The sequence below is a fragment of the Solanum pennellii genome, chromosome 6 (genome assembly GCF_001406875.1).
Source record: "Solanum pennellii chromosome 6, SPENNV200".
NCBI classification, from domain to species: Eukaryota; Viridiplantae; Streptophyta; class Magnoliopsida; order Solanales; family Solanaceae; genus Solanum; species Solanum pennellii.
The window spans coordinates 51,920,663-51,947,821 of record NC_028642.1 but is presented as its reverse complement, the minus strand read 5'-3'; the positions used below and the strand labels follow the sequence as shown (position 1 = coordinate 51,947,821).

At 32.8% G+C, this 27,159-nt stretch overlaps 4 protein-coding genes across 8 annotated transcripts; 3 read left to right on the top strand and 1 right to left on the bottom strand.

Moving 5' to 3' along the window:
* Nucleotides 1-69: 69 nt before the first annotated feature.
* LOC107022429 (protein FAR1-RELATED SEQUENCE 6-like) lies at nucleotides 70-6,509 on the bottom strand. Of its 3 annotated transcripts, XM_027917733.1 has the most exons (4): nucleotides 6,220-6,509; nucleotides 5,428-5,520; nucleotides 5,050-5,170; nucleotides 70-2,178 (listed from the first exon to the last, which is right to left on the bottom strand). In XM_027917733.1, the coding sequence occupies exon 4, from the start codon at nucleotides 1,509-1,511 to the stop codon at nucleotides 849-851; it is 663 nt and encodes a 220-aa protein (XP_027773534.1). In that variant the 5' UTR covers nucleotides 1,512-2,178; nucleotides 5,050-5,170; nucleotides 5,428-5,520; nucleotides 6,220-6,509; the 3' UTR covers nucleotides 70-848. The 3 variants fall into 3 exon arrangements, with proteins under 3 accessions (XP_027773534.1, XP_027773532.1, XP_027773533.1); XM_027917731.1 differs by lacking the exon at nucleotides 5,428-5,520; XM_027917732.1 differs by lacking the exon at nucleotides 6,220-6,509 and having other exon boundaries at nucleotides 5,428-6,204.
* Nucleotides 6,510-8,778: 2,269 nt separating this feature from the next.
* LOC107022966 (ER membrane protein complex subunit 7 homolog) lies at nucleotides 8,779-12,019 on the top strand. 2 transcript variants are annotated; one of them, XM_015223524.2, is made up of 7 exons: nucleotides 8,779-8,874; nucleotides 9,229-9,272; nucleotides 9,872-9,980; nucleotides 10,307-10,370; nucleotides 10,459-10,575; nucleotides 10,653-10,761; nucleotides 11,624-12,019. In XM_015223524.2, exons 1-7 carry the CDS (start codon nucleotides 8,816-8,818, stop codon nucleotides 11,713-11,715), a joined length of 594 nt encoding a protein of 197 aa, XP_015079010.1. In that variant the 5' UTR covers nucleotides 8,779-8,815; the 3' UTR covers nucleotides 11,716-12,019. The 2 variants fall into 2 exon arrangements, with proteins under 2 accessions (XP_015079010.1, XP_027773902.1); XM_027918101.1 differs by lacking the exons at nucleotides 8,779-8,874; nucleotides 9,229-9,272 and adding an exon at nucleotides 9,282-9,401.
* A 2,730-nt stretch (nucleotides 12,020-14,749) lies between these two features.
* On the top strand, nucleotides 14,750-16,081 carry LOC107021834. Its single transcript, XM_015222553.2, has one exon. The coding sequence runs from the start codon at nucleotides 14,796-14,798 to the stop codon at nucleotides 15,759-15,761; it is 966 nt and encodes a 321-aa protein (XP_015078039.1). The 5' UTR covers nucleotides 14,750-14,795; the 3' UTR covers nucleotides 15,762-16,081.
* Nucleotides 16,082-21,702: 5,621 nt separating this feature from the next.
* LOC107021335 (probable protein phosphatase 2C 42) lies at nucleotides 21,703-27,083 on the top strand. 2 transcript variants are annotated; one of them, XM_027918058.1, is made up of 6 exons: nucleotides 21,703-22,294; nucleotides 23,189-23,559; nucleotides 24,138-24,374; nucleotides 25,703-25,795; nucleotides 26,471-26,563; nucleotides 26,788-27,083. In XM_027918058.1, exons 1-6 carry the CDS (start codon nucleotides 21,991-21,993, stop codon nucleotides 26,863-26,865), a joined length of 1,176 nt encoding a protein of 391 aa, XP_027773859.1. In that variant the 5' UTR covers nucleotides 21,703-21,990; the 3' UTR covers nucleotides 26,866-27,083. The 2 variants fall into 2 exon arrangements, with proteins under 2 accessions (XP_027773859.1, XP_015077462.1); XM_015221976.2 differs by lacking the exons at nucleotides 26,471-26,563; nucleotides 26,788-27,083 and having other exon boundaries at nucleotides 25,703-26,414.
* Nucleotides 27,084-27,159: the final 76 nt, after the last annotated feature.

Sequence of the window (27,159 nt, the reverse complement as noted above, 5' to 3'; positions counted from 1 at the left end):
CTTATTTATGTTGAAATTTGGTTTTGTTGCTTATTTCTGTTTTTCAACTATCTGTTATAGAGGAAATGCTAATGCAATTTCAAACTACCACAATTCCATCCTTATATCAAGATATGTGATATATATTCTGTACAAAGATGCACTATAATTCTGCATTGAATTGCTCCATGTCAAATACTACAGTGAAACCAAATTGCCATCTATAAGGGAAAACCTGTTCAATAAAGCTTGTAATTCTTGAAGGACCGCCATGTAATGCTCCTCAGATTGAGCCCCTTCTTCAACAACTTGCATGACATGTTTATGTAGATGATTGTATGATTCCACAGGATTATTCACATCAACATGACTAAGAACACTATCTACTGGAGTCTTACGTTTGTAATCTTTATCCCAACGCGGTAGGATGTATTGTGATGGAATATCTTCTACACCATTGTAATTCAGTACATTCAATGCATGTCTGCATAAGTATCCTTTAAAGTTAAACAAACTGCAAATACAACGTACTTCTACTTGTGTAGTCTCATAGAGAACCTCAAACTGCCTGATCTCCTTCAGATTCTACTCTTTCCTTGACAATAAATGTCATTATTGGCCCAGCAATGTTTACTTGTCTTGTGTTAAAGCAAGAATGCATTTCCTCAACTTCTTTTTGGAACTTCTTGAATATTTCCTTTGTGAATATCCGCGATAGTTGCTGCTCAAATCTGCATTTTGTTTTCAGTTCAAAGCTTGAACTTCTTGACTCCATATCAGCCATTGCTTCTTTCAGGTATTTCCTTTGCAGGGCTAGATCATACTTATCAACAAATTCTTTGAATGAAGTGTGTTTATGTACATAACCATCAAAAAATGAATCCAAACTCTCGTTTTCCTTTATTGGCATGATTCCTATGAAGGAAATATCTTTTTAAGTAGACTGGTACCCATTTTTCACGATCTTCATACAATGATTGAAGCCATTTATTGTCCTTGAGTCCAGGCTGACTTATCATCTGAGACCAAGAACTTTCAAATTCGGTGATCTTCAAAGAATTATAAACTGCTTTATACAGTTGCATCTTGATAGACTCATACCCCTTCAATCCTCCCAACTTCTCAGGAACTCGCTGTATGATGTATGACAAACAATAACAATGACAAGCTCGAGGGAAAACCTTAGAAACTGCAATTTGCAATGATTTTGACTGATCCGTTAGAATAACTTGTGGATGTCTCCCCAGCATACATGTTTGCCATGATTTCAACATCCAAATAAAGTACTCTGCTGAATCATGTCCAAGAAAACCACATCCCAGCAAAACAGGTTGCCCATGATTGTTTAATCCGACAAAAGAAATTAGAGGAATTCCATATTTGTTTCTCAAGCTTGTTGTATCAATTGCAACTGCATCAGAAAAGGAGTTGAAAGCAGCCCTTGACCTAGCATCAGCCCAGAACACATTTCTCAGGCATCCTTCATCATCAAGATCCATCAGATAAAAGAAGTTTGGATTTGTCAACTTCATACGACAAAAATAATTATACAGGGCATGTGCATCCCCCTCTTTAAGCTCTAAATGCTTTGAGGTATCAACAGGAAGCACACTATCTGTTTCCTCGACTTCTTGGGATCCATTATAAGCAGCATCAATAGATGTGTGGTAACTTAATTGTATGTCCTTCTGTAACAGGTGTCAATTCCTGCTGTTTTTTAGAAGCAAGAATCATCTATTTGTGAGACTTATAGAACCGTCTGATCTCTGGGCTTACTGTATGATTATGCTGAAGCACAAACTTCAACAATTCTCCATCTTTTTGAGTCCACAAGCTTAATTACTAGCATTGCAGGACAACCAGTTCTTGTTTCTGGCCTAGGGTGATTTGCTCCACTTTTCTTCTTGAAACCTGCGTTACTGCAGCTAAGTTTTGCTCTATACCTTTCTTTCCTTTTGGATCTAAACCAGGAGTTGCTCACTCTGATACCAAATCCTTGTTCCTTTCCATACATGTTATAAAAATCATATGCTTCATCGAAAGACCCAAATTCCAGACCGACTGTGGGTTGTGGGGACTCTTTCTTTGAATCATTTTCATGAATTTCATTATCATGTTCCACCACAGACCAGTCTTCTCCATCCTCATATTCTTCACAGTCATCAAACACTGGGATACTGTAAGACAAACTGCCTCCATCTGCAACATGGAATTGAAATCAGCATGGAGATGATTTAACCAAAAGCAAACAAACAAAATGATTCTTTCTGAATCAGTTGCAACTTTCTTGTAAATAGTCCATTTTGGAAGGAGGGGAAGTTTCAAACATAGTAAAAATATCAAAAAGACAATTCTAAAAAGAACCTGAAGTGTGTGCTTTAGAGTTCATGATAGATCACTTGGTGGTTCCAACCCTTCAAGCACTAATAGACTAAGTTCAAAATGACGTGGTATTGGGATTTGAAAATGTGGTTAGAGTTTGACAGGTTTAATAGAAATCAAGACAACATTGTCAAGAAGTACAACTAAAATGTACTAAGAAAAAGGTAAAATTGCAAGAATGATGGGAAGGACTTCTCTTACAACAACAATTTGGAAGTTGAGGTGTACATGCGCATACAGTAGGGTGATTAAGGACATGTATGATGGAGCCGAGACTGGGGTGAGAATAGTGGAAGGAGACTTGGAACACTTTCCAATCTTGATGGGGTTGTACCAGTGATCAAATCTTAGTTCATTTCTATTTGCCTTGGTGATGGATGAACTAACGTTGCATATCCAATGCGAGGTGCCATGGTTTTTTCTATTTGCGATGGCATAATACTGATTGACGTGACACGGGCCAAATAAATGATATGATGGAGGTCTAGTGACGGACCCTAGAGGTTAAAGGGTTCAGCTTGAGCTTGAGCAGGACTAAGACAAACTACTTGGAGTTCAAGTTCAGTGGCATAACTAACAAGGCAAATGCGGAAGTGAGGATAGATATACAAGTCATCTCCAATTGAGGAAGTTTCAAGTATTGGTCAATAATCAGAGGAAATGGGAGATTGACGATGCTGTTACATATCATATTGAAGCAGGGTGGATGAAATGGAGGCTCGCATCCAGTGTCTTGTGTGATAAAAATATGCCACCAGAACTTGAAGGTAAGTTTTATAAATTGATTATTAGACCAACTATGTAGTATTGTGCGGAGTATTGCCCGGTCAAGAACTTCCAAGTCTAGAAGGCTGAAAGAAGCTGACATGAGGATGTTGAGATGGATGTATGAGCATAGTAAGAGATATAGGATTAGGAATAAAGATAATTGGGACAAGGTGAGAGTGGCCTCCGCAGTGGACAAGTTGTGGTTGAGATGGTTCAAGCATATGAGAAGGAGACGGACATATGCCCCAATGAGGAGGTGTGAGAGATTGGCTATGATGGGTCTGAGGAGAGGTAGAAGTAGGCCAACGAAGTACTGAGGAGAGGTAACATATGACACACCTACAACTTACCGACGACATGACCCTAGAGAGGAGGAAATTAATGTCGAGAATTAAGGTAGATGGTTAGTAGGTATCAAGCGTGTCTAGGTTTTCTTATTAGTGTTATTATTATTAATATTAATATTCTCTTATCTTATTCTTCATTTTTTAATTATTAATCTTCTCTTATCATATTGTTCATTTTCTTATTTATTTTGCTTATTACCCGTTGTTTCATTTACTTCGATTATCTAATTATTTGATGTTGCTACTGTTCTTTTCTCCATTATATTCACATGGCTTCTTCACTACTTCACTATTGTATTTCCTTTTCAAACCTTTTTTTGAAATGTTTTACTTGAGCTGAGGGTCTATGAGAAACAACCTCTCTACCTTCACAAGGTAGAGGTAAGGTATGTGTACACACCACCCTCCCTAGACCTCACTAGTGGGATTTCACGGGGTATGTTGTTGTTGTAACAATTTCCTCTGCATATGATACGCAGCAGCCAGCAATATTTTTTGCATCCTTCTTTAGCAAACAAATTGCTTCAACTTATCCAAGCACATGTACAACAACAACAATATGCCGCAATACTGCATTTACGTGCACTGAGAATTGAAAAAAAACAGTCTTTCCATCTCCAAGGAGACTCAAGGAAAAATTTATATTTACGCGCAAAGACATTATTATATTGTTAGACTATTCGAAATATAGTATAATCAAACACATTTTCCGTTTCCCCTGGGCCATGATCTTATTACTTGAACCAAACGCTTAGGTGGTAGGTATACTCTATTTTGTAAGAGATCCCATCCATCCTGCCGGCATACGCCAGAATATTAATATAAGTTTAGTTCCGAATAAGCATGAGGAAAAAGATGAGGATTAGCAATGTTTTAGGCAAAAAAACAGAGTGACCAATAAAATCTGAATTCACCCATGCACTCATCAGAAATATGCTTGAGAAGATGTCAGATTACAACTTGAGGGCCTGAGTCTAGCAATTAATGTTTCCCAGCATAAGATAAATGCTATGCAGTCAAAGACTAAATTACGGTCTTTAGAAAATGTGGATACAAGCAGGAAGTTCACATATAGAAAGGCTGGTAAAAAAGAAAAGAAAATGCATGTTTACTTATTTATGCATGTTTTAGGCCAACATGAGATGGCATGTACAGATACACCAAAAAACACATAAAGACATGGATATACTTAACTCCTTCAACTATTCCAAGTTTCAAAATATATTAGAGACGAGGCTTGACCCATTTCAAGAGTCTAAAGCCATTTCACGGCTTAAATACATGGAACCTTGGAATCAATCCTGTGTATAATAATTTTGATACCAAACGTCTTATTACCCCTGAAAACCCCAAATATTGGCATGAAATTCAGAAGCATATTCTTTTTCTAACAGGATATGTGATACTTTATGTAGTGCTTTTAGCTTTTTCTTTTGAAAGTTTATGTATCTTATCCTCTCCTTCACCAACTATGGAAGTTCATAAAATGACTGAAAGCAGCCCACAGAGAGATTTGAGAGCCCAAGAAAATTCTAACAATCCACAAACACAATCATCTTAACACAAAACATACCAGTCTCAGATTCTTCATCAACTATGCCGTAGTGTAAGATAGAAAAGCCGCGAGATTCTCATTGATTTTGACATTAGACTTGTCATTTTGAAACTTAAAAGAGATCCGCTACCATCTTAACCTGAGAAACATATCTCCATGTCACAAAAATAACACTACACTACAAAATATTACATATGATTCAACTATTTTGTGCATGGGTATGAGGTGCAGAAAACAAGTGCGGCCAATCTGCTAGATTCATGAAATAGTAGTGAAAATAAAAATATGCAAGTGGAGACGAGAATGGTCTAAACAAGTCTGAGTAGCATGAAAAAAAAGTAGTAGAGGTGCTTTAGGTACTAAAAGTAAAGAAGATGAAATTTGAGGTACACAAACCAATTTGTTCATCCAGATCTTCCAAAAGTAACACTAAAATAGCAGCAGTTAACACCGAAACAAACATGACATAGAACCTTCTGCCATAGAAGCCTGAAAAATCTTCCAAAGAGATCAGTCAGTGTTCTGGGATCTGCCTCAGCATGATCCCTCACTAACACCTCATCTCTTTTTCTATCTCTCGTTTTTCATATGACAAAGAAAGACCATACACTTCACATTTTATGTAAATTAACAGCTGATTGATGGGTTCCCTTAATCACATCGATAGTCAACATGCCCCCTCCCTTCCGCCATCACCCAATCAACACTCGCCTCCTCCGTTTCCACCCTCCAAAATAAAAGATACACTCAACAACACTTCACTTAGAAGAATCCCTTTTTAGTAAGTATCATACATCAACAAAAAAAATTTGCAAAGATCATAAGGAGACATAACCCAAGTTTGGTTTCCATAACTCAATAATGATCGAGTTTGGTAATTGATGAAGTATTAAAAACCTATCTTATATAATTATGCCCTTTAATAATAACAGAAGTAGTATGAGATCAGGTGATATTCTACACAGATCAATCGAATAAACACAAAAATGAATCATCGTCAACTGGAAAGGTAAAGTCACCCTAACTTCAGACAACCTCCATTTTTATGAACAGTTCGAAATTTCAGCAATTGATAACTAAGTGTTTTAAACGCAACAAAAACATATAATCAAACTTTAGCTAAAAATTTCAAGGAAATAAAGTACTACATACAATTAGCAGGAAAAAAGAAAGAAGAAAAGATTATACCTCTACCGGGCAAAATTAAAATTTTCTTATCCAGGACTAAACATTTCAATCAAAATCAAAATTTTAGCTCAGCTGTTGAACAGAAGTTATCAATTTCCGAAGCAGGCTAAAATAAAAGTCACGCGCCGGCGAACGGGCGGCGAGGGTGGTGGCGGAGAACGGCGGACGACGGAGGTGGAAAGGCTGATTTTGTACGACGGCGAGCGAACCAAAATCTGTAAGGGCTTAGAATTTGGGAAAATTAAAATATTTGCAAACTACATCCTTCGAATATTGTCTATTCTGCGTTACTCACCTCGAAACATTTCAATTTCTCCAATCAAAACAAATCATTATTAAAGCCAAAGATTACTAATCAAACAAAAATTTATTTTTTAATACAAAAAATAATTTTTCTTCTAATTTGAACTTTTTTTACACTAATTCAAATTAATATCAAAGCTAATAAGATACTAGTACTAGTAGTACTACAATGGCATTAATCATAAGAGAAAAGGGTCTGATATACCCCTCAATTTTGTCATTTAGAGTTGATATACCCCTTGTTATGAAAGTGGCTCATATATACCCTTACTTGTAAACAAATGGCTCACATATACCCTTTTCCTCTAACGGAAATGAAAAAAAAATAATTTTAATCTAAATTTTTATTATTTTTTTCTAAAAAATATAATCCCATATGAGTAAATTTAATCCTCGTCAAACATATTTTTATTTGACTTTTTTTTGTTTCAATGACTAATTTATACTTATTATTTTGATAATTAAATTTATTTATATTTCACTAATATTCTTGTAAAACTTATTGTAGATGACCTAATTTTTCTTCGAATACGAAATTAAATTACAATACACACAAAAAAATAATTTAAATTTTTTTCTTTAAACTAAGGAATGAAAGACAAAAACAAAATAAGAATAAGAAACTCAAATAATTATAATAAAAGAAGTAAAAAATAATTTATGTATGAAAAAAACTAAAATATACCTTGAACTTTGATAGAAGAATCATATATACCCCTAAATAATTTTTTAAAAAAAATTAGAAGTAATAAATATAAATTTAAAACTAATTTTTTAACTTCCGTTAAATGAAGGGTATATGTGAGCCATTTCGTAACGGCAGGGGGATATGTGAGCCGTTTGTATAACGGTAAGGGCATATATGAGCCACTTTTATAACGAGGGGTATATCAGCTCCAAATGACAAAGTTGAGGGGTATATCAGACCCTTTTCCCTAATCATAATCAAGACGATGAGACCCAAAATAGTCCTTCATCTTTGAGTTAAGATTTAAAATATTTATACGTTTTCACATGAAGCATTAATAGTCTATCCCTTTGTAATATTGGTATATTTTTTAGGGAAAAGGGTCTGATATACCCCTCAACTTTGTCATTTGGAGCTGATATACCCCTCGTTATAAAAGTGGCTCATATATGCCCTTACCGTTATACAAACGGCTCACATATACCCCTGCCGTTACAAAATGGCTCACATATACCCTTCATTTAACGGAAGTTAAAAAATTAGTTTTAAATTTATATTTATTACTTCTAATTTTTTTTAAAAAAATTATTTAGGGGTATATATGATTCATCTATCAAAGTTCAAGATATATTTTAATTTTTTTCATACATAAATTATTTTTTGACTTCTTTTATTATAATTATTTGAATTTCTTATTCTTATTTTGTTTTTTTCTTTCATTCCTTAGTTTAAAAAATAAAAAATTAAACTATTTTTTTGTGTGTATTGTAATTTAATTTCGTATTCAAAGAAAAAATTTGGTCATCTACAATAAGTTTTACAAGAATATTAGTGAAACATAAATAAATTTGATTATCAAAAATAATAATTATAAATTAGTCATTGAAACAAAAAAAGTCAAAAAAAAATATGTTTGACGAGGATTAAATTTACTCATATGAGATTATATTTTTTAGAAAAAAATAATAAAAATTTAGATTAAAATTATTTTTTTTTCCATTTCCGTTAAAGGAAAAGGGTATATGTGAGCCATTTCTTTACAAGTAGGGGTATATATGAGCCACTTTCATAACAAGGGGTATATCAGCTCTAAATGACAAAGTTGAAGGGTATATCAGACCCTTTTCCCTATTTTTTATCTCTTCTAAACTTTTGAGTCTTAACCTAAAGAGTAAAAATAAAGGATTATTTTGGACCTTTTCTCCGAATGAATACTTTAACTTGGTTTTAATTGGTATTTATACCCTCAAATTTTGGGGTGCATAATTAGGCACTTAAGCTATATAAAATTAAACAATAAACACGTTCGTCTCACTTTGAGTTCTAAAAATCAATTTTGTGTCCTATATAACATTTACCTATTTAATTTTATATAAATTTAAATATATATTTATATACTTTAAAAGACATAAATATCAATTAAAGACAAATCTACCGCATTTCGAAGGTGTAAAGTGAACTTATTATAACTAACTTACTAACTTCAAGGGTATGATTTTTAATAAAAAATAAAATAATTCGATAAGAAATGTAAATAATTGTATAATTCAATTGAAAAAACTGTACCCATTCTTGTTTAGTTTTTTCTTTGGAATTTTAGTCCTAATGGCAGTGCGATCAATATTTCTTCTTCAATGCTTCTTCTTATGTTCTATTCTTTCTGGGTATATAAATTTTCATGCACGTAAAAAAATGTACTCAATTTTAGTTTATGTTTTTAATTTATTAAGCTTGTTAATTAACAACAATTTGATTATTTTCCCGTAGCTTCTATTTAATTTTAATTTCCATTTGAATTTTTTGGCATTGGATGGGAAAAAAATATCCAAAAATTCTAGATCTTCAATCTTCAAATTCCCCTGTTTTGAAGTTTTTTCGTAGCTTGTTGATAATAAATTAATAAAACCTAATTGATTGATTTGTTAAAAATAAAAAAAAATTGAATATGAGAAAAATTACAGAGAATTGAATTTATCTGTTTTTATTTTCTCTACATTTTTATTAATTTTTTTTTGCAGGAATGTTGATGGTTATACTGTTACCGGTCGAGTAAAAATTCCCAGTACATCTTTCTCTTCCTAGTTATATTTTAGCGTTTGATCATATTTCATTGTGAAATTTGAAAAAGACTAGTTCGGGATGTGTATACACCATCTCTCAGACCTCACTTGTGGGAATACACGGGATTTGGGTATGTTGTTGATGTATAGAAATGTAGTTTAGTATACATAAGCTTCATATATTGGATAATATGTCATTGTTTTGCCTAGTTTCACTAATATGGTAACTAAAAAATATCATAAAATTAAGAAAAAAACAGGTCAAAAGTAAACAATTATTTGGCATGAAAAAATTGTAAGTCAGTTAAATCTTCCAACTTTTTGTTAAGGCTATATAAGTTCTATCAATTTTAGATTATAGTGCTAATTAAATTCTCCTTTATTTTTTATAGAGATTCACTTCACTATACTTTGATGTTTTTAAATATTCTTTTGTGATGATTTATCAGGTTATAAGAAATATTAACTTTGTTTTCTGTAGTTGAGAAAAGGTTTTGGAATTGTTATTCATATATATGAAAATGATCGATGTGGAGATTCATATAGACGACTCAACTTATTTGTGACTAATGCCGCGTTGTTGTTTGTTTGTTTTCTGTAGTCTTTAGCTTGAAAGGATCTGGTTTCTTACCTAAAGCTTCAAATGTTAAAGTCATACTCAATGCTGGCCAAAGAGTTACTTTCTTGAGACCCAATGGGTATTTCTCATTGTATCCTTCCTGTGTCGACGACTCAAGTTGGTACTTCAGCTTTCATTAACTTAGGTTATGTATACTGATATGAGTTTTGTGCTCCCTCAAATGCATATTTACCGCTGCTCCACACTCCGGTGAAAAAAAATTCATATAATGTGATTTCACTGTTTTTATGTGTTGTTTTCTTGTATGATACAATAACAACAACAAGAACAAACAACTACGTATCAGTTGCGTTGTGAGTGGTTCATCTGAATTATACTACGTTTGCGGGATAACATGAAAACTAGAATGCTACTCCTCTTTGCAAAGACTATGCTATTCCTTAACCTTAGCAATAGTCATAATGTTTCAGCAGGGACACATCTTATTGAGGTGTCTGCAATTGGCTACTTCTTTTCTCCGGTGAGCTTCACTACCACGATATGTTTGATTCTTCACCAATTTTCTCGGACAAAGATTTATATGCTTAATGTATCTCTCGTGATGTCAGGTACGAGTTGATGTCAGTGCCAGAAATCCAGGTAAGGTTCAAGCAGCATTAACCGAGAACAGGAGGAGTCTGATTGAGTTGGTTTTGGAGCCATTAAGTGAGGAGCAGTATTACGAGGTCGGACTTTGATCTACTAGGTTTCCGTTTCATTTTCCACTTCTTTCTCTAAACTACTGTTTGAATTTCTCTTGCAGTTAAAGGAACCTTTCTCCATTATGTCTCTGGTGAAAAGTCCAATTGGCCTGATGTTCGGATTTATGCTGTTTGTAATGTTTGTGATGCCAAAATTAGCAGAAAATGTTGGTGAGTACTCATGTGCTCTGTGTTTTAACCAAAATGAAGTTGCTTTCACATGCAACAGGACGGTAGTTCCATAACGTTGCTCCAATTTAACGTCTCTGTAATGCAAGAGTTTTGTGCTTTGGGATGACTGCACTAAATATGTGATTCACTAGGGATTAGTATCCAATGGTATCAATGTGATGTATGTACATTTATGCATCAATCTCTGATTTTCTTCATCGAATTGGACCATGAATATCGCGCACTAAATATATATGTGGTTCACTAGGGGTAAGTAAGAAGCATCATCTGTTAATCCTTATATCTGAGTGAACGCGAACTTCACTGTCTCCTAATGCTTAATTACTATGCACACTATTCAGTCTGGAGATTACCTATTTTTTCTGAATCTGTTTTCGTATATATATTGATGGATATCTATGTTACGATGACTAAATGTTATATGCATTCACACATTCCCTCACATACACAAATAAATACAGCTACACATACAAAAACAATATTTCTCAACTGTATCTATGGATGCTTGTGGTTGTCTTTTTTGTCTATTTAACGTCTATCTGCGGATATGTATTTCAAGTCCTATATGTGTCAGTGTTTATGTATATGATCTAATAGAATAATACGTCTGACATTTTATCTACAAAATTACGAGAAAAATTGTTAAGCCAGAGCCCTTGAATTGCATTCATTAATGGCTCCATGCCATCTCAAGATCATTCAGATTTTGGAACTTGACGTTGATTGAGTGCACTCTTGCTTACATTTCTGCAAGTTAATTTACCTTTAGATTAATTGTGATGAAACAGGACATTATACATAAAATAACTCGCGCTACTGTGCTTATTTTCATATGTGGCAGATCCTGAAGAAATGAGACGAACACAAGAGGAGATCTTGAGAAACCAAGGCAGTCTTTCAAGCTTGTTACCTGGGGCTCAAAGTACCAACTAGAGATAGGATTTTTTGGCCATTCTACGAAAAAGCTGAATTCTTCGTAAACTCAGTTCCAACGATCCTTATCAAGGTTTTCTCTTTTAAAGTCAATGAGTACCATCATTAGTTCATTTATCACTTGCAAAAATCTCTCGTCTCGTTTTGGTTAAAGTTCTAGGCCTCTAGTATCAGTTAGAATGTTTTATGCATCGATCGTTGTCCTAAGAATGATTTCATACTGAATTTGCCTGTATTCGAATTAGTGTTGCCATTCTTGATCACTGTATACGCTTGTGTTAATACAAGTTTATTGGAACCATCAGTTAATAGTTCTAAGGAAAAAGGAAATTCACAACAGAGTTTGGAAGTAAGTTGCAAGATAATTAATACTCTTTCTAGTATTCTACTTCTGTTCTAAACAAACTGTTGGGGGTTGTATGGTAGCTCATTAAATATAAATCGTGCATTAGTAATATCATGTTGTTTGCAATAAATTTTAAACATATGGAAAATAAACAAATCATACAAATAAAATATGAAGAAACATAATTTTATTGATTAATATAGCGGGTACAATTCTGTTGATCCCTTGATTCTACTCTCCTAGGATTTATCCATGATTCGAGGGCCGTTAGTGGCGTATTTCTCGAACTAGGATGATTTAGATTTGACCTCTCTATGTGAATAATCCATCAATTTGTGGAGTATTCGAGATCTTGATCTCTTTATGGAATTTCCGAGATGTCTTTTAAGAGAATTTAGTACCCTTTATATAGGCATAAACTAGGGTTTAGGGTTGAGTGCCCTCCAAGAATCCTTATCTGAGTTGAACACAATTGTAGAGTCCCAACTCGAATTGAACGTATCTTGTAGAGTCCTACAAAATTTCAATGTCTACACATGTTTGATAGCATTTTGTAATGATGTAGTGTAAAATTTAAAACACATTATTTTATGCAGGATAGAAGATAAAATAACTAAAGATACGTAGATTCTGTCATAACTAATTTATGTATCAACTAACTAATATATACCTAACTCTACCCAATTATCAAACAACCCCTCGATGTCTACATAACTAAGCATTGCATGGAGAAACATTTGATTAACACATTAAATTTGTATATGAAGTACATCATCTTACATATATCATCAATGATGGTGGAATAGATAGGATCCCTCGTGCTTAATCAAGAGGTTCTGAGTTTATTTTGCTTCGAGTATAATTTTGAATTCATAATATCATAAGAGTGAGGAAATCAACAATAAGAATATATACATTAGAATCCACAATTTAAATTTTAAATTTGTCTTTTATTAAATCCATAAAATTTAAATCTTGAAACTAATATGAAATACAAAGGTTGAGCTTCAAGATTTTTTTTCCTCTGTGTTTCCACAGCATATTCTGGAAGAGAAAATGTTGAAGCTCAGTATAAGAATAAAAGTGATCGATAAGCATTTATATATATTCAATGATAAGAATAAATCTGACGAAGAATATTATTATCAATATAAACAGAAAAAAGTTCCTTAGAAGATAGAAGTGAATCTTATTCCAAATGATGAATCTTACTTCATGTTACTGACGTTTGCATTATTACCTCATAATTTGCATCAACTAGACTTATGTTAATGCACTACTATACATCTACTCATTTTAATAATAATAATAATTACTTTATTATAAAAATGTGGTTATCAATAGCAATAAGTAAGGATGTTCACGGTTTGGATAAAAATCTATTCAAATCAAAAAATCAAATCAAATCAATAAAATAAATTGATTTTAGTTGGATTTGGTTTGATTTGATTTTAGATTAAAAATCGATAGTATTTGATTTGGTTGTGGTTTTATTCGAAAAAATGCAACGAAATAACCAAACCAAATCGGCAAATTATATACATATATTTTATTATTATATATACATATATATTATTTTTTACAAACAATTTTTAAAAATTTATATATGTATTCATTAAAATTTATTCATAATTTACTTATTAAAGCAAAAACGTCCAAGTTTAGAATATTTGTCTTATTGATTTTATTATATGAGTGTCTATGTTTGTGGGATTGAAAATGTATTATCTCTTCCTTCTGGGTCAAAACAGTGAATTTTGAAGCTTTATTCGTAGTAAATTAAATGATCAAAAGTTCTGTAATGACAGTCATTCTAACTATTTTTCGTTTTGAATGGATTGTTGTCATTTTTTTCATGTTTTGAATTAATTGTTTTTTTTCTATCAACTAAACCGAAACCGATAACAATCAAACCATAAATGTATATACTTTTATTCGAAAAAATGCAACGAAATAACCAAACCAAATCGGCAAATTATATACATATATTTTATTATTATATATACATATATATTATTTTTTACAAACAATTTTTAAAAATTTATATATGTATTCATTAAAATTTATTCATAATTTACTTATTAAAGCAAAAATGTCCAAGTTTAGAATATTTGTCTTATTGGTTTTATTATATGAGTGTCTATGTTTGTGGGATTGAAAAATGTATTATCTCTTCCTTCTGGGTCAAAACAGTGAATTTTGAAGCTTTATTCGTAGTAAATTAAATGATCAAAAGTTCTGTAATGACAGTTATTCTAACTATTTTTCGTTTTGAATAGATTGTTGTCATTTTTTTCATGTTTTGAATTAATTGTTTCTTTTTTTTTTCTATCAACTGAACCAAAACCGATAACAACCAAACCATAAATGTATATACTTTTATTTTGTTTAATTTGATTTTGATAATTTTAAAATTGAATAAGCTGATTTAGTTTTGCTTTTGACTAATAACCGATCCAAAACCAAACTTGTGAACGCCCCTAGTAATAACAAAATTAATCTAAATCTTCTTAGTAATTCATAGAAGTTATTTGCATTGTCAATATATAAAAGTCCGCTCATGTTGATAAGAACTTGATTCTTTGCTTCCATTTTAAGCAGGAATCTTATGATTAGTATTTTCCAATTACTCAAACTACCTCTATAAATACTGTAATTAATAACATATATAGACCAATTAAGCAATACATATACAAATTAAAGAAACACAAGCACAAGAAAAGAAAACAAAAAAATGAACAGATCAGTACCATCAAACTACATGTTGTTGTCTACTCATGATCATGTGAATAATAGTCTGGACAGCCAGCGATATCGTCAGACCACCATGTCTATTAACAACGATGACGAAGATAATTACAATGTTAATCATGCTGCATCATCTCAAAGAAAGAGTCGCAGTAATCCATGCTCGATTATAGAATCTTCAGAAAGCGATCAAGATGATGCTATGATAAGTCGTCAACGTTGTTCCAGAAATGATATTACGTCTCTTCTAAGAATGCTGATGATCAATAGCACTCAACGTAGTCGTGGTGGTGCTGGTGCTGGTGCTGGTCGTTCCCAATTGACGATTAACCAAAATAGTCGAACTATTCCAGACTATTCAGACTCATGTACTGATACTGACGAAGGGGTGACAAAACACTTTAGCCATTCCCACAACTTGAACATGTACAATTTCCAGCACTACTCACAAACCAACTGCAACGTATGCGGTCTGCAACTTGTTGGCTCGGGTTACGGTTGTGAAAGTTGTCAATTTTATCTCCACGCATCGTGCTTCGATCTTCCGCGGAAGATCCAGCACAATGCACACCCAGCACACCCTCTCACGCTTCGTTACCCGTCCTACTACAAGCATTGTGGTAAGACATGTGACGCTTGTTGTGAACACATCAAGCAAAGCTTTCTCTACTGTTGTGACCTCTGCCATTTTGATCTTCATGTCACTTGTGCCACGTTGTACAACGTCGTCAAGGGACCCAATAAATCAAATGGTAAACTCCGACTTTGTCACACCTTTCCTTTTGGTGACAATATTATTGCGCGATGCAACGTTTGTAACAAGAAGGTGTCTAAGGAAGGTTGGATGTATTATAGCAAAGATACTGGCCATATTGCACATATCAACTGTGCTAAGGGTAACATTCGACCTTCTTGGATTAAAGAGAGTCTCAATATGCTTAAAATTAAGTAAATTTAGAGAAATATTCAAGTAAATATGGTATAGGGGATTAATTAATATGCAAAATTATTAATCCTCGTGTACTGTATTATTTTAGTTAAAATAAGGTTTTCTAGACTTGTGAGATAAATAACATATAGGTTGTCTAAGAAATAAGTGTTCTGCTTAACTTTTAGTGGGATCAGTGAAGCAGGTTAGATATCGTAATACGTATTACTACGCATTAAAAGAGAAAGAGCCTAATCGAGCCCTTCATTTATGTATACGTCGACGATCTTAACTCGTCGTTGTTATTAATAGTATCAATAAAGCTGTGTGGGTTTATTATTAGACAACTTTCACATCTATCAAATAAAAAATTTATATTTGTATGCTATAGCAAAGTTTGCATAATTGCGCTCCATAGTAAACATAGAAACTGTATAATTCGCTATACATATACAGTTGAAGCAAATTAAATAAACGAAGTGTATAAAACAAGAAAGAGAAAGACACTTGGGCAGAGAACTATATAAAAACGAAGTGTATAAAACGAATTGTATTATTATAAGTGTATAGAACGATTATATACAATTTGAATTTGTATAAAATGAGAAAGAGAGAAATTAGATACAATTTGAAAATTGTATAAAACGAGAAAGAGAGAAAGACAAAAGAAAGTGGGCAGGGGAGTATTTTTATTGTATAATTATAAGTGTATAGGACGAAAATATATGTACTTGCATGTGTATATACAATTTTATCACGCTTTATACAAACAGAAACACAATTTATACATTTCGCTTCCGTTTGTATAAGTGAGAAAGGCGAGGGTGGCGAGCGAGATTTGGGAGAGTGGTGAGCGAGATCTGGAAGAGGGAGAGAGGGGAACAAAAATATATGTATTTATACAATTTTCTCTGCTTTATACAATTAGAAATAATTTTTATACACTTTTGTTTGTATAAAAAGTGAGGAAGCGAGCGAGAGATTGGAGGAGAGTGGCAAGCGAGATATTTCGGAGAGAGACGCCTGACAATTTTTTGCAAACGTTTGCTATGCATCATAATTAAATCAAACCCTAGCTACTCCATTTATTTTAGGTTATTAGTTTGCTATTATATACAATTTTCCCTAAGTTGTTTGGTTTATGTTAATACTTTTTATTTTATTTTAACTCTCTCGAAGGGAAAAGAAAATAATATATTTATCTTTGTTGTAGTAATTAACGGATACTATTAGTCCACCTGTACTGGAATTACCTCAACTAATGACAAAATTAAAACAATTAATTTACTCGTGACGAATTCAATTTCTGAGTATAGGTAAAAGTAAAACTTTTTATTTATTTTTTAATCAAGTTAAAGGGTATAAGTATAAGTTGGAAGACCACATCTATTGACTTTGCTTTTTTACCACATACTCACTTCATTAAAATGAAATTTAATGCTAATATTTTTTCAAGAGGGACCAATGGAAAACTTACATATATAGATATATATATATATACACACCTTTATTTTTTAGAAAATGCACAAGTATCTCCTCAATATATTTCTAAACTTATTTTATAAGTAATTTTCTACCCTTTTTCGACTTACGTGGCACTAACTTGAAAAAAAAAAGTCAATCAACCTTGGGCCCACAAGATAGTGTATGTAGGTTGAAAGGGAGTAGAAAATTATTAATAAAATAAGTTCAGAGGTAATAGGACCTTAGTAAAGTATAAGTGTGTATATTATCCCTTATTTTTTCATAAATCCTATTATTTTCTATATCTTTAAAAAAATTCAAAATCCCTTGTTTTGAGTGCGACACAAAATTTCTCTATACATAATTCCCGCTCCCCAAACCCATATTTATCACTGCCTGATTTCATTAATTGCTCCATTACATTTATCACTTCATCCTAATTTTAAATTTTAAAAAGTTTCTTTATCTAGTAAACCAATTTCAAATATGTCAATAGGTAGTTTCATCTTCTTCACAGTTCATTTTCTCATCGATTTTTTTCTTTCAGTATCAGATCAACAACCACTAAGTCTTCGAATATTTATGTCAACGAAACTTTCCACTTTTCAAAGTCAATTTGAGTAATTTTCAGAGTTAAAATTAGATTACATTTTCTATATTTTAAGTTAAAAAAATTAAACATTTCAAAAATTATATGAAAAAATACTGTAAATTGCAATTTTTTATTCTAAAAAAGAGATCATAACAATTAAAAATGGACAACAAAATAGTGTTTTGGTTATAGAATATGAAAAAGTTTTTGCCGGAAAACAAATATTCTATATATAAATTTAAATAATTTTGGACGATAAAATATTTCCTCCATTTCCATCTAATCAATGAAGACTTGAGAAAGGAACCAACATGGGTTGTGGTGCACTGGTGAGAGTGCTTCGCCTTTAATCAGAGGTCTCGAGCTTGAGCCATAGAGATGGAGAAAATTCTGTTGGAAGTGTAACTCCCGAATAAGCCCTACAGTGCACAATTCGAATTTAGTTGAACTTCTAGTATACCGAGTGGAAAAAAAAAACTTAAAAGGAAGAGTAACATGAAGATGTCTCAAATGGTTGAGAAGGTGATTTGAAAGGGTGATGTGAGTGTAGTGACTGAAGCAATATCGATTTATAATCACAATTTACTTCTAAATAGTCTAAATAAATTTAACATTTATAATAATTTTACGATTTTATTCCCTCTCTCGTTCTAAATAATTTATTTAGTTCATACTATTTTCAAGCAGCGTTGTAGTACTGCATATATTACATTTATCTCATACTAGTTACCACTCTATCTATATAGAATCTAACATTAAAAAAAAATCTCAAATTGAATTCGAACTAACATACAATTACTAGTTTCCGATAAAGTAATTATTTTTCACGAAGCAGTGTCAGGTGACGTTAGGTGTCTCTACGAGAACCCCATTTGGTACAACATTGTCTGCAATGACCAAGTATGCCTAGATTAATGTCTCATAGATTACAAGGCCAAAATTAGTTGTAACATCCAATCTACACAAAAAATCAAGAAAAGTGCCTATGGAAAAATTAAGTGTCTGATATTGACACTAGTGATCAAACAAAAAACATCATGGTCGACATAATTTCTGTTTTTGTTTTGAATTGTAGAGACCAAGTGATGGTGGAGTTCATCAATTATGTTTTGTTCCACATTGTTTAACTGATTCTTCTGATTGACAATCTGACCCAAATGTTTTTTCTAACGTTTTCTTTTTTTGGCCTCTAAACAGTTAAGACAAAAACCTTCAGCTAAAATCTAAGAATATTGCATAGTATTTGGACAGTTTAACCTATTCATTCGCCTTCTAGATAAGCGAGATATGTCGTGAATAGAGGTCACACTGAATTGACCTATTTAAGAAGAAATTAGTGGTTGAGTAAGTAATAAGAATAGTAAGATTATATTTGATGAATGTAAATTATGAAAATTGTGATAACACAAATTCGGATAATTACTAGGGCGGTGGTAAGGTCACAGTGAATTGACCTATTTAAGAAGAAATTAGTGGTTGAGTAAGTAATAAGAATAGTAAGATTATATTTGATGAATGTAAATTATGAAAATTGTGATAACACAAATTCGGATAATTACTAGGGCGGTGGTAAGGTTTAAGTGGAGTGCGGAGCCTAAAGGGCAAAAATAATTGACAAAAATTCCAAAAGGGTATATCTAAAAACTTTCTAACCAAAACAGTAAAATTGCTACTGATGTAGCGATTTATCTGGCTGGCGTTAAGAAAAATTGCTGCTCTAGAAGCGATTTGTACAAATTTTTTTTTAATTGGAAATCGCTGCCTTAGCAGCGATTTTGGTTTTTTTTTAAAAAAAAGATTTTTTAAAACAAATCACTGTCAAGGTAGCGATTTTTTAGTGATTTTTTTTTTATTTATATTATGAACTGTAAATTGCTGCTGTCGCTGCCAAGGCAGCGATTTCAAATTAAAAATAAAAATTGTACAAATCGCTCCTAGAGCAGCGTTTTTTCTTAACGCCGGCCAAATAAATCGCTACATCAGTAGCAATTTTATCGCTTTGGTTAGAAAATTTTTTGATATACCCTTTTAAAATTTTTATTAATATTTTTTGCCCTTTAAGCTCCGGACTCAGTTTAATTGTTGTTGAACATATTTGAAACCCTAAAAGAATCACTAGGAATGTTAATAGCACAACCAATATCTTGTACTCCATTTATCAGTGTGATTCTTTTTCAAATGTCTACCTTATGTCCTACTTGTAAATGAGGAGTTCAAGCTCCAAATCCAGTTTGAGTTGGAGTTTCGATTATTGATTTAGTGGATGTTCATTTAATTCATATTTTTCTATCTCCATGTTGTCATAATCGCCAAATTGTTTTTTTTAATTATTCATTATATAGTGGCTCCCTTGTATTAATATCAAAAAATAATCAATCAATATGTATAATTTTTTTAATGTTTTCTAGTTTTAGGTACTTTAGGCTTACAAGAACTAGCAATTTAATTACTTTGTCCAAAAAATGAGAGAGGAGTATGTCTATTATCTTTTTAGGAACTATAGTATAAATATATAATAAAATTAAATACAATATTAATTGAAATATAATTATTCAAATATAATTGTTTTTTATAAAAAAAGAAAGATAGAGTTACTGTACCAAATATCTGCGAAAATTATAATCATAAGTCGTAACCAAATGTTCAAACTTGAACCTTAAAGTTTGTTAACACTTGAATGATTAGCTAATTGACTAGGACAGAGAGATATTGAGAGGGAAAAAAAGGATGATGATGAATAGCAGAGCTGCTCAAAATCAGATAAGAAAAGGGAAAAGGACAAATATATTTTCGTATTATCATAAATAATATGCAGATATTCTCTATCATATTTTTGAGACATTAGTGTTTCTGTCGTCCAAAAACTAAAGAGTATATGCCCTTCACTCTAACGGAAGACTAAATGGGGACACGTGACACGATCCTATTCATCGATATGATGTCAAGTCGGTGAATAAGATTGTGACACATGTATTTTCATTAGTATAAAAGGTATATGCTTTGATTTTTGGACGATAGAGGCATCAATGTCTCCTAAAGTGTGATGAATGGTATTCGCATACCATTTACGATAGTTCGAGGGTATATTTGTCCTTTTTCTCAAAAAAGAAACTTATTGATTTATGGGAAAAGGCTCAAATATGTCATCGAACTTTTAGAAGAGGTTCATTTATGTCATCAGTTAAAAGTTTGGCTCATCTCTGCCATTACCGTTCAAGAAAAGACTCATTTATGCCATTATTTTTTAACAATGGTTTTGCAAAACCATTTTTGACACGTGACCAATTGAAATTCGGCCACGTCATCAATTTTTTAAATAAAAAAATCATAATTTTGAAAAAAAATTGAATTATTTTTTTAAATTTTTTTAATTGATGACATGGCCGAATTATAATTGGCCACGTCATCAATTTTTTTAATAAAAAAATTAAAATTCTGAATAAAAATTGAATTAATTTTTTTATTAAAAAATTGATGACGTGATCGAATTATAATTGACCACGTGCAAAAATGATTCAAGACCATTGTTAAAAAATAATGGCATGAATGAGCCAAACTTTAACGATAATGACATAAATAAGTCAAACTTTTAACTGATGGAATAGATAAGCCTTTTCTAAAAATTTAATGACATATTTGAATCTTTTTCCTAGATTTATTAGTAATGGGTACTGGTTTAACAAGTAATAGCACTCTCAAACGGTATGTTATTATATGATGTGTTAGTGTTACTTTTGAGTGAAACTCAATCTATTAATTCATGTGCATTATTTATTTAATTTATCATCATATTTATAAGTAAATTATGTATATTTGAAATCTTGATGGAAAATTTATCATCATATTTATAAGCAAATTATGTATATTTGAAATTTTAACGGTTAAACGGATACGAAGTTAGAGTTTGAAATATGATTTTGTGATGGTGGAGTATAAGAAAGCAATAGAGAGATTGTTAATAGCAGCCGACAAAATTAAGAATGAGGCACATTCTATTTCGTGTTCCTCCTCCAACCAACACCTCCCACCTCCCTCTGGCCCCCTTACCCCCAAACTACAATCCTCTACATATACATATCTGTATCTAACTCTTAGTATTGCTTCAAGAAAATTTGATTCAACTTCAATTTTGAAAGTTGGGTACTTGTTTTTTTGAATTGGGGTTAGCTCCATGTGGGATTCTTGAATTTTGATTTGATGAATTTCCTTCCAAGATGTTTGAGTTACAGTGAATGTAGTGGTGGAGCTGGAAGAAGTGAAATTAGGGGTGGTGAAAGTTCCAATGGTGGATTTGGGAAAGATGGGTTGTTGTGGTTTCATGATATTGGGAATTGTGGGAGTGGGGAATATTCCATGGCTATTGTGCAAGCTAATCAGGTCTTAGAGGATCAGAGCCAGATTGAGTCTGGTCCATTTGGAACTTTTGTTGGAGTCTATGATGGTCATGGTGGACCTGAAACTGCTCGTTATGTTTGTGATCACTTATTTCGACATTTCCAAGGTTTATCTTCTTTCTCTTTGTAATTTTTATCTGTTTTATTGGAGAAAAAAAAGATGTTAAATTTTCTATATAGACAATCTTTAGTCAATCTACTGCATCGAAATTAGGATAGTCGAATTAAGTGGGGAATGTTGATTCAAGAATGAGGCAAGAGTAGCCCCAAGTCTAATTAGTATTAGGATATGTCGATTTAAATGGGGAAGGTTGAGTCAAAAAGGACTTAACTAAAGGCACCTGCTCAGTTATATGAATCTTTTGTATTCCCGCTTAATTCGAGCCTATTTCATTCTAGAATCTTACTAAATTTTGTTTCTGGGAATAATCATAAGGATATGGAAATTCTCCGTGATGTCTGGTAGCAGTTGCATTGTACAACTGAAAAAGATCAACTCTTGAGAATCCCTGTTACAAAAATCCTAACTCTAGGTACCTTCTCTGCAGGTTTTTTGATGAATAGGGTGTGTGGATATTTTAGAGGCATTCTAGTCGAGGGGTTTAATTGCGTAACTAGCTTATAGCGTAAAGGGTTCCTAAATTATTTTATAGAAATTCCTGATATCTACTTTGTTAATGTGTTCATGTAAAATACTATAGTGGGTTGGTCTTCATTTGGCCCTTCTGCTCCATTACCATCTATAACTCCCAAAGTCCTAAGACCAGGGGCTCACATTTTCCATTGATTGTTTCCTTTTTCCTCAAAATTTTTGAAATACTGAAATATGTTGGATATATTTTCTTGATAATAGAGAATCCGCGAGGGTCAATGGCACACATCATGCACTGCATTCTTAGTACTAGACCAAAGCCCTGAGGGTTACAAATTTGAATTTAGGTGTTGAACATTAGGAAAGGAAAACTTTTGTAGTGGTTTCATGGATTTTACCCTTAATGCAGCAATATCAGCTGAAGGAAATGGTGTAGTCACAGAGGAGACAATTCAAAGGGCCTTTCTTGAGACAGAGAGAGGATTTACTTCTGTTGTTTCAGAAAATTGGCATTCTCGACCACAACTAGCAACAGTGGGGGCATGCTGCCTGGTTGGAGCTATATATCAGCAGACACTCTTTGTAGCAAATCTTGGTGACTCTCGTGTAGTCCTTGGAAAGAAGGTTGGAAACACTGGGGAAATTGCTGCCATACAGCTATCAACGGAGCATAATGCCAATATTGAGTCTGTTAGGTGGGAGCTAAAAGACTTACATCCAAATGATCCTCAAATTGTTGTTCTTAGACATGGTGTTTGGAGGGTAAAAGGAATAATTCAGGTAAGGTCAACTATACGAAAAGTTTCATGTTATTAAATTATGAAAAAAACTTGCAAATTCTCCCTGCATTTCCCATATTCCTATGCTTGTAAAGGATATGCGTAGATGCTTTGATGTGTATCACGATCTAAAAGAGTAGAGTCTTATGTGAATAATTTTATTTCTATGGCCACTTACAGTAAATAATTGAGCTTCTGTCGGTCTTCTTTTTTCTGGGGAATTACCATGTTATGTATGGTCATATGGTGTAATAATGAACTGAAGTAAACTGAATTTTGGGTAGAAAAGCAGGTTTAAAAACTTTCAAGATGACATCATGTTTTAAAGAAAGATTGATACGCGTCTCGAATATCTACTGTTTCTCATCGATTTTAATATTTTATGTCTTTATCGATAGGATAAAGAATTCTGTTTTTTTAGCTGAAAGTGTCACTAGTCTATGGTTGATCAGTTTGTACCTGTATGTCATACTTTCGAATTGGAGTTCTACAATTGTTGCTTTACATGGATAAAAATTAGAATTCATTCTCTAGTCTGCAACTTATTTCTTAGTAAACAGTCTCCTAAATTGACTGCAGGTCTCAAGATCCATTGGTGATGTTTATCTTAAACACACAAGATTTTGCAGGGAACCAACAAATGGAAAGTTCAGAGTTCCTCAACCCCTTAATATGCCTATCCTGTTGGCCACTCCAACAATTTTAAAGCATCCTCTACATCCAAATGACTCCTTCCTCATATTTGCTTCTGATGGTCTATGGGAGCACTTGAGCAATGAAAAGGCCGTTGAAATTGTGAAGAGTCACCCTCGTAAAGTAAGTTCTATGCACCAAACCATTATACTTTCCTGCATATTCTGTTCAATTTAAGCTAAATATGCTTCTTATGGGCAAATTATGACTTCAAATACATGTTTACTTTTGATGATATACATAATTTTTATTTTTATTTTGATAATTTAAGGATAATTTTCAGTAACTACCAAGTCTGTAGAAGTCTATAAAATCAAAGCGCATCAAACTACTGTAACTTAACCATCTATTAAGAGGAATACTGTATTCTTCTTACACTGAAGGCAAACCACACAGAAAACCAAAGAGATAGATATATATGCTACCCAAATCGGTAATCACACAGTGATATACATCCAGTGTACTAAATTGGACCATCCAAGAGTCAACTTCCTCATACACTCCATAAGTGCTTGTCTATACCAGCATAAGTACACATCCTACGATCACCCTCATGATTTCTGAATCATATCTTCAGACGTTACTTCTCTTTTACGTTTTCAAGCTCTCTGGCATTCCCCATTAGATTTCAGCAACTTGTAGATGACTTGTCTAATGTCTTTCCATTATTTATACCCTGAATATTCTCCTTAATTATTCCTTCATAATTTTATTGAAAAGTCGATCTCTTTAACACCAAATAATCAGGTTTTCAGGTGAGAAGATGCTTTCACCTTCCAAGTTCTATTCTCCTTGTGATCTCTTTCAATTTCTGCGAGTAGGTGTGGTGCCTCTTTGTGATGTCTTTTAAATGAAATGCTCAGACCTTCCAAATCTAGTTTGAAATGGGATCACCTGTTCCCACAGTGTATATTTTATTTTTATGGTGAATGGTGAAAGAAAAAGTAACAGAAGTGTACCAAAGATATCATGCATTTTCCAAAAGAGCTCTGTAACATATGGATGATAATCAAATGTTACTTTGATCTTGGGAGCACACCAGTGATTGAAGCCACTCAAGCTGTGGCCCAACCTTGAAATTCCATTGATTTACTCACAGTTATATCATCTTTACTCTCCATACTAACAACCCTGTAAACTCAGTACCATGCCAAATGACATAACTCTTATCCTTTTACTCTTCATGGTTCAATTTATTAAATAAGGCTTACCCTTCGAGATCCTCTCTCTCTCTCTCTCTCTCTCTATATATATATATATATATATATATATATATTTATATATATATCTTTTTCTTTGTTAAAGTGTATAAACACATGCCGGACATTTTGACTCTTTTAAAGAGATGGTTTTAGCTCGTTGTCCCTTCTGATGTATTTTGGTATGCACTCTTGAACATGAAAAATAAATCTGCTCACTTTTTCATGCTCATATTTTTCTTGCAAATACAGGGAAGTGCAAAGAGGCTTGTCAAGGCTGCTCTCCATGTAGCTGCCAAAAAAAGAGAGATGCGATATTCTGATCTTCGAAACATTGACAAAAAAGTCCGACGTCATTTTCACGATGATATAACTGTAATTATTTTATTCTTAAACCATGACCTGATATGTAGAGGCGTTGTGCAAGATCCAACACTTTCTATTCGGAGTGCTTTAGAACACTGATTGTTGAAGGAATATATTATTTTTTACTAGTGCCTGAGGTTCTGTCACAACACCAAAATTTTCCTTGATATGCGGCTCCGGAGCAGCATCAGTGAAGCAACTACACTGTATGAGAGTGTTTTTTTTCCTTTGAAGAGGCTTATAATTTGAATTTCTCAAACCTTGTTATAGGTGGAGTTCAAGAAGAATGCTAATTCAAAAGTTTCGGATACAGTCAACCTCTATGTAACAGCCTTGTTTCATTATTAATTTGTTCTGTATACTAGTTTTTGTTTCTGGATTCTGGAGTATTTTGTTAATGTCTTGTAACATTGTCGCCTGTTACAAGTGTTAAAAGGAAAACGTTCGCCACAAGAGAATGATGGCTTTTGAATTAAAAGAGGATGCTGCTGCGGTCTTATTGTTTAATTGGAAGAACTTTATTTCCCTTAGAAGAGAACAATTGTTTGACCAATCAAACGAGCTCGCTTGAATTTAATCTTACTATTTTGTCCTCATAGATTTTGTGTATATGGTATCCTTTGTTGAAGAAATCATATTCTTCAAATAACACAGAGAATATGGTTTCAATTCTTTAAAATGGCAATGGAGGCTAGGCATACGCCGTTGGTTTCAAGAACTTGGAGATGGGGGTCATTTTCTCATCTTGCAAGGTGAGCTACAGTTTGATATTGAAGACCTCTTTTTCTTTAAATTCATTGATAGCTTCACAAACACACACACACACACACAATCCAAACCCGAACTCCTTGACTGCATCTACCCCTTTTTTGGTGCTTCTGATTCCACTGTCTTATTATACTGGACAAACTCATCTAACTTTTTGTGCAGCCATTTTCCATATTTAACCAACTTTGCATTTCTTTGCCCAGGAAGTTTTTCCTGCCAAAAGCACCATTTGGAGGTTGGCAGGCAGGGGCAGATCCAGGAAGTGCCTTGAGTTTAACTAGCTGGAGGAACAATGGGCAACTGCACCTGACTCTCTTGAAGCAGTAGGTTAGGTTCACTTCTCTTAATAATATACTGATTCTAATAGATTTTCATATATTATATATATATGCAAGGTCGGAGCTGCTACATATACACTATGTTCGGCCCTGTTGACATACATCCCTTTCTTTTGCTTACAGCATTTTCTGCTCTGTTAATTTATAATCACCGTTTTTGCAATGTGGATGGCTAACAGTAACAATGGGAAGTATTAATTATAGAATAAACTTCTCTTGACTAGCTATATACCATAT

Bases quoted from the DNA above. Each gene is read 5' to 3' on its own strand.
- LOC107021335 (XM_027918058.1), top strand. From the start codon at position 21,991: ATGAATTTCCTTCCAAGATGTTTGAGTTACAGTGAATGTAGTGGTGGA. The intron at 23,560-24,137 runs GTAAGGTCAACT...AATTGACTGCAG, and splicing joins GGGTAAAAGGAATAATTCAG to GTCTCAAGATCCATTGGTGA. The intron at 25,796-26,470 runs GTCCGACGTCAT...CAAATAACACAG, and splicing joins TTCGAAACATTGACAAAAAA to AGAATATGGTTTCAATTCTT.
- LOC107022429 (XM_027917733.1), bottom strand. From the start codon at position 1,511: ATGAAGTTGACAAATCCAAACTTCTTTTATCTGATGGATCTTGATGAT.
- LOC107021834 (XM_015222553.2), top strand. From the start codon at position 14,796: ATGAACAGATCAGTACCATCAAACTACATGTTGTTGTCTACTCATGAT.
- LOC107022966 (XM_015223524.2), top strand. From the start codon at position 8,816: ATGGCAGTGCGATCAATATTTCTTCTTCAATGCTTCTTCTTATGTTCT. The intron at 9,981-10,306 runs GTATCCTTCCTG...CCTTAGCAATAG, and splicing joins CCCAATGGGTATTTCTCATT to TCATAATGTTTCAGCAGGGA. The intron at 10,371-10,458 runs GTGAGCTTCACT...TCGTGATGTCAG, and splicing joins TTGGCTACTTCTTTTCTCCG to GTACGAGTTGATGTCAGTGC.